Below are 7,003 nucleotides of genomic sequence, written 5' to 3' on the forward strand. Positions count from 1 at the left end.
TGGAGGACAGTTTTTTTTACAAGGAACAGTAAAGGATCCTGGCTGGTCCAGGTCCTGATCTGGTGGGCCGTAACGGGTGTCTTTTTGTTTTCAAATGCATCCATCACCAAGAGCAAGTCTGCAGGCTGTGCCATTTCCATCCCAATGGTGGGCAATGGCAGCCGACTGAGAGCATCAGCGCAGTTCTCAGTGCCTGGCCTGTGGCGAATTACATAGTTATATGCAGACAGCGTGTGCGCCCATCTTTGGTTGCGAGCAGAGGTATTGGTATTAATACCTTCGCTCTCTGAGAATAGTGATATGAGTGGTTTATGGTCAGTTTTTAATTCAAACTTAAGCCCAAACAGATACTGGTGCATTTTTTTCACCCTGTAAATGCATGCCAGAACTTCTTTTTCAATCATGCTGTAGGCCCTTTCGGCCTTGGACAAACTCCTGGATGCATAAGCGACTGGTTGCAATGTCCTCGATTCGTTAGCCTGTTGTAACACACACCCGACCCCGTACGAAGACGCATCGCAAGCAAGCACTAAACGTTTACATGGGTCATACAAAACAAGCAGTTTGTTGGGACATAACAGATTTCTGGCTTTCTCAAAAGCAGTCTCTTGTGATTTCCCCCGTTCCCAGTCATCTCCCTTGCGTAGCAACACATGTAGAGGTTCTAGCAAGGTGCTTAACCCGGGTGGGAAATTACCAAAATAATTGAGGAGTCCCAGGAACGATCGCAGCTCCGTCACGTTCTGTGGTCTTGGCACGTTCTTGATGGCCTCTGTCTTGGCGTCGGTGGGTCTGATGCCATCTGCCGAGATTCTTTTCCCTAAGAACTCGACCTCTGGTACCAGGAAACACACTTCGAGCATTTCAACCTGAGTCCCACACGATCTAGCCGACTTAGAACCTCTTCCAAGTTCTGCAAGTGTTCGATGGTGTCCCGACCTGTGATCAATATGTCATCCTGGAAAACCACGGTGCGTGGAACCGACTTCAGCAGACTCTCCATGTTCCTTTGAAAAATAGCCACGTCCGATCGAATCCCAAACGGGCATCTATTGTAGATGAACAGACCTTTGTGCCTGTTGATGCAGGTGAGGCCTTTCGAAGATTCCGCCAGCTCCTGCGTCATGTAGGCCGTGGTCAGGTCCAACTTGGTGAACATCTTCCCTCCTGCAAGCGTCGCAAATAGATCCTCTGCCTTGGGTAGCGGGTAATGGTCCTGCAGTGAAAAATGGTTAATCGTTACTTTATAGTCCCCACAAATTCTGACTGTGCCATCGCCCTTGAGAACCGGAACAATCGGACTGGCCCACTCGTTGAACTCAACCGACGTGATGATGCCCTCTCGTTGCAGCCTGTCCAACTCAATCTCCACTTTCTCGCGCATCATGTATGGCATCGCACGTGCCTTGTGGTGGATGGGTTGTGTACCGGGAACCAAGTGGATCTGCACCTTCGCCCCAGATAAATTTCCGATGCTTGGCTCAAACAACGAGGGGAACTTGCTCAAAGCCTGGGCACATGAGGTGTCGTCGATGGATGAAAGCACTTTGATGTCGTCCCAGTTCCAGCGGATTTTTCCCAGCCAGCTTCTGCCGAACAGTGTGGGGCCATCGCCTGGTACAATCCATAGTGGTAGTTCATGCACCGCTCCATCATAGGAGACTTTTACTGCTGCACTGCCAATTACAGGGATCAGCTGTTTAGCGTAAGTTCTCAGCTTGGTATGAATAGGGCTCAGCTTGGGCCTTTGTGCCTTGTTGCACCACAGCCTCTCGAAGGCCTTTTTGCTCGTGATAGACTGACTCGCACCCGTGTCCAATTCCATGGATACTGCAATTCCGTTCAGTTCAACTTTTAACATGATCGGTGGACATTTCGTGGTGAAGGTGTGTACCCCGTACACTTCTGCCTCCTCAGTTCAAGTCTCCAGTTCAGTTTGATCCGTCATGGATCGGTCTTCCTCTGCAACATGGTGGTTTGCAGGGTTTGCAGCTCGTCTGCACATTCGCTGGAGGTGTCCCATTGTTCCACAGCCTTTGCACGCATAGTGTTTGAAGCGGTATTGATGGGCTCGATGATCACCTCCGCAGCGCCAACAAGGCGTTAATTGCCTCTCATTCACACTTGATGGCGGACTCTGAGTCAACTGAGGTCATGCAGCTGCAGGCATGTATGTTCTGCCATATGCATTCCTGCCTGAAAACAACGTTACTTTGTGTACAGTACTTGCTGAAGCATCTTTATGCCAAATTAGTTTGGTGTTATCGCTGGTGGACATAAATGCCTGGGCTATTGTTATGGCTTTGCTCAGGTTCAGTGTTTCAACAGTCAATAGTTTGTGAAGGATAACCTCATGGCCAATGCCAAGCACAAAAAAGTCTCTTAGCATTTGCTCCAGGAGTCCACCGAATTAGCGATGTCCTGCAAGACGCCTTAGTTAGGCGACGTAGCTCGCCACTTCCTGGCCTTCAGACCGTTGACACTGCTTCGGATTTAGGTGCTCCCGGACCAGCGTACACAGTTCTTCATTTGATTTGGTTGTTGGAGCAAGAAGATTCTTCATGAGGCCATAGATTGTTGTCCCGCAGAAGGTAAGGAGGATTGGCCTTCGTTTGGCAGGGTTCTCATTCCCTTTTAGCTCGTTGGCCACAAAGCATTGGTCCACGAAGGCCTCCCAATCATCCCGTTCTGAGGATTTCTCCAGGATACCAACAGTTCTCTGCATTTTCGTGCGATGGTTCATTATCTATTACTCGTCGCCAGTTGTTCTGTCTCAAATAAAGTAATGTGACTGAGTACTGTAGACTTGAGTAAATGTGACCTTATTCTGACTCCAGAGTGCTGGCACAGCATGGGAGGCCTGCTTATATGCAGTGCTCCCAAGGGATGCTGGGATCCCTTGGGACTCCAACAATGCACCCTCTGGTGACGGTAAAATGCTGGTTACAAGGTGTTGCATACATAACAGTATTACATGGTGGAGCAGGCTCGAGGGGCCGAATGGCCAACTCCTGCTCCTATTTCTTATGTTGTTATGTAAGAATGAGGAGAGGCAGTATGAACTAAATGGTACAATTTTAACAGGAGTGCAGGAACAGAGAGGCCTGGGGTTTTCTTTGAAGATGGCAGGACAAATTGATTTTTTAAGAAAGTACATGAGATCCTGGGCTTTATAAATGGAGTACAAGAGCAAGGAAGTTCTACTAAACTTTTGTAAAACACTGGTTAGGCCTCAGCTGGAGTATTGTGTTTAATTCTGGGCACCACACTTTAGGAAGGATGTCAAGATCTTGGCCCCTCTGTTTCTCCTCCTTTAAGACACCCAATATCTCCTTATGTGGACCATTTCCCATACCTCGGGAGCCTCTTATCAACAAGAGCAAACATTGATGAGGAGATTCAACACCGCCTCCAGTGCACCAGTGCAGCCTTCGGCCGCCTGAGGAAAAGAGTGTTTAAAGACCAGGCCTCAAATCTACCACCAAGCACATAGTCGACAGGGTTTTGGTAATACCCGCTCTCCTGTATGGTTCAGCGACATGGACTATGTAAAGTAGGCACCTCAAGTTGCTGGAGAAATATCACCAACTATGCCTCCGCAAGATCCTACAAATCCCCTGGAAGGACAGACGTACCAACATCAGTGTCCTCACCCAGGCTAACATCCCCAGTATTGAAGCACTGACCACACTCAATCTGCTCCGCTGGGCAAGCTATATTGTCCGCATGCCAGACACGAGACTCCCAAAGCAGACACTCTACTCGGAACTTCTTCATGGCAAACAAACCAAAGGTGGGCAGCGGAAACGCTACAAGAACACCCTCAAAACCTCCCTGATAAAGTGTACCTCCACTGACACCTGGGAGTCCCTGGCCAAAGACCGCCCTGAGCGGGGAAAGTGCATCCGGGAGGGCGCTGAGCGCCTCGAGTCTCAATACCGAGAGCATGCAGAAAACAAGCGCAGGCAGCGGAAAGAGCGTGCGGCAAACCTGTCCCACCCTCCCCTTCCCTCAACGACTATCTGTCCCACCTGTGGCAGAGACTGTGGCTCTCGTATTGGACTGTTCAGCCACCTAAGGACTCATTCTAAGAGTGGAAGCAAGTCTTCCTCGATTCCGAGGGACTGCCTATGATATGATGATGATGTGGCTCGGTGTCACATTTAGTTTGATTATCCCAGGTGCCGTGATGTCCCAGCATGCTAGCTTGGCTCCATAGCAGCACTTTCACAAGTAAGTCTGAAGGTTGTGGGTCCAGACTAACACCACAGAGCAGGATTGTGGGGAGCTGCAGGAAACCGAGGTCGTGTCTGCCTGTTCAGGTGAATGTAACATATCCCACGGCACGACTTGATGAGCAGGGAGTTGTCCTAGTAACATTTATGCTTGAACCTAAAGCTGTTATCTGGTTATTAATCTCATTGGGCCCGCTGGGTTCTGTGCACATACTCCAAGTTAAATAATCACTTGTCTCTTGATAGTTTAGCAGCATGTGTTACATCATGTCTGAACATCCTTCTCCCCAAAGAAAACAAGTCTCTCTTCATCACAGAATTATTTAAACACTTTTTATTCTATTCTGTGCTGAATGAGCTCATCGCACCGGGGTCAGTGTTGATGCTATGGTTTGCCTGAGATTCCCTGAACATTGGACAGGAGACATCAGCCACTGCTGATAATGGTCCAGCATCACTCCTGTTGGAATGTGCACGTGTGCGAGCGTGAATGTGTATGTGCGAATTTGCAATTGTGTTTGCACGTGTGTACGTGCCTGTAAGTGTGCCTGCGTGTATGTGTGTGTGAGCGCGTAAGCCTGTGTGCATTTGTGTGCATGCTGGTGTGTGTGTGTGCTATAAGAGTATATGCATCAGATAGACTATATAAGCATGTATACACATTCTACTCATTCTGCAGTAGTTGTAGGGGTTAATCAGGTTAGGGTGAGTGGCTGAAGGTTGGGACAGGCAGGACTTGATATTACAATCCTAACCACTTACATGTCCAAGCTTATCCCAGGCAGCTGCCTATATTGGGCAAAGGACACTAACTATTTGCCATTTCCAGTGGGCTGTATTTTGTTCTCGGTGGTGAATGGCGTTTGTTACACTTGCACTTGCCCACAGACTTTCTGTGGTGTTTTGCACTGGAACTTCATTGTCAATTATAGAGCCAAACAGCACAGCGTCCTCTACAGACCATCTGGGACCTGTGTGAAGAGGGCAGCAATTGTGTACCTCCTTAACCAATCAGATTGAAGAATCGTTAATGAGACACGCAGAATGTGAATCAGGAAGTGTCAGTTAGAATATTGAATTCATTGTCAAATCAGGTGCAGAAAGTGAAATAAAGAGAGGGAAAGAAAGATTGGATTAAGAGAGAGTGATAAGAGACAGAAAGAAAATGTTAAAATATGTTTATTTTAATTTTTTGAAATCTCTAACAATAATTAAAATCTGAAGGAATGAGACGCCATACTTGAAAAAGGAAATTTTCAGTGCCAGAGAGGTTGTCAGTAATTAAGACTTATCACGCTGCTAAAAGGGTGCTTGCACTGGAATGGACAAGCCCTCACTTTCTGTGGCGAGTTTAATGGATATATATCAGGTAAACAATGTACTTGTAAGCTGCACGGGCAGCTTGCCGGCTTATCAATGAGAAGAAACCCGCATGTGCGGTATTTTGAATGGCCAGCACAGCCCCTTAAAGGGGTCACACGACCCCAAACAAAATGACAGGGAACATTGCGGGTAAGTACAGCGACTTCACGCCATTCAGTTTTTTAAAATTTCAAAATATACTTTATTCATATAAAAATTTGTACAGTACATTCAAAAGCAGTTCAGTACATTTAGCTGCGGTCAGCAATCCCATACACTACATTTGGGTGCTGACGGCAGTTCCGTTCGATACATTTCCTTGACTTCACGCCATTCAGTGTGTTTCGATGCCGCGTCTCTCGGCGAAATATCGGCGTAGCCTCTGGAAGAGCAGGTCAACCAGGGCAGCAAGCTCCCACTGAGCATGTGCAGTCACTGGAAGTTGCTGTCCGATTTACACCTAAATAACGGTGAGCGCTGATATCCTCACTTTTCTTTCTACCGCAAAATCTGGCCCGTTGAATTCAATTACAAAGAAGCTGCTTATTATAATGCGTTAAGTGGGCTGGCTATTTCGGGCAACTCTTCTCGTTAAAGTGCAATTAATGCTGTTAACAATTTAGCTGAATGCCTCTGAGTGCTGGGCAGTCTTTATCTGCACTGAACGGCCGGGAACAGTTGACTGAAGCTGCTCACTTTACAGCTGTCAGTGTTAACAGTGCAAACAGCTGACGGAAACTTCAATCAGCTCTTCGCTAAATACAGATCATAAATAAATCATTATGTGATTTCGGATCGATTTAGCTTCACGCAATACAACCCCCCCATCACTTTTCAACTTGCTTAGAGATCCCAGATGCTTGTCTAGGCACTGGGAGTCCGATGGATTTCGGGGAAAACTGCATTGGCCTAGTCCCCCCCCCCCTCCCTCCGTGAGGGGCTGTAGTCGGTATACCCCTCCTCTCCCCCCCCCCCCCCCCCCCCCGCTGTGGGGGGCTGCAATCTATATGAACCCCCCTCCTTGCTGTATGCTGGGGGCTGTAGGGAGAGATGGGAAAGGGATGTTAGCAATAGGGCATGGTGCCAGATAGTCTGGTCTTGGAGAGTGTGTGAGGCATGAATATAGCTCGCTGTGGTATACATCAGGACCAGATGTCTGACAGCCAGAGGTACTCATACTAAGAATCTCTAACAGCACTCAAAGCTCGACACCATCCAGGACAAAGCAGCCCCCTTGATTGGCACTTCATCCCCCACCTTCAACACTCACTCCCTCCACCACCGGCGCCCCCTGGCTGCAGTGTGTACCATCTACAAGATGCACTGCAGCAACTCGCCAAGGCTTCTTACCCTCGACCTGTACCACCTAGAAGGACTAGGGCAGCAGGCGCATGGGAACACCACCA

At 48.2% G+C, this 7,003-nt stretch overlaps 1 protein-coding gene across 1 annotated transcript in view; it reads right to left on the reverse strand.

Annotated features, from left to right (window-relative positions):
- Positions 1-2,238, reverse strand: part of srp9 (signal recognition particle 9) — a 56,401-nt gene extending 54,163 nt beyond the window's left edge. Inside the window, exon 1 of the mRNA XM_070884300.1 lies at positions 2,227-2,238. Coding sequence (XP_070740401.1) covers positions 2,227-2,238 — 12 coding nt within the window. The remainder of the gene's footprint in view (positions 1-2,226) is intronic.
- Positions 2,239-7,003: the final 4,765 nt, after the last annotated feature.

This window comes from Pristiophorus japonicus, chromosome 7, assembly GCF_044704955.1.
Source record: "Pristiophorus japonicus isolate sPriJap1 chromosome 7, sPriJap1.hap1, whole genome shotgun sequence".
Classification (NCBI taxonomy): Eukaryota; Metazoa; Chordata; class Chondrichthyes; family Pristiophoridae; genus Pristiophorus; species Pristiophorus japonicus.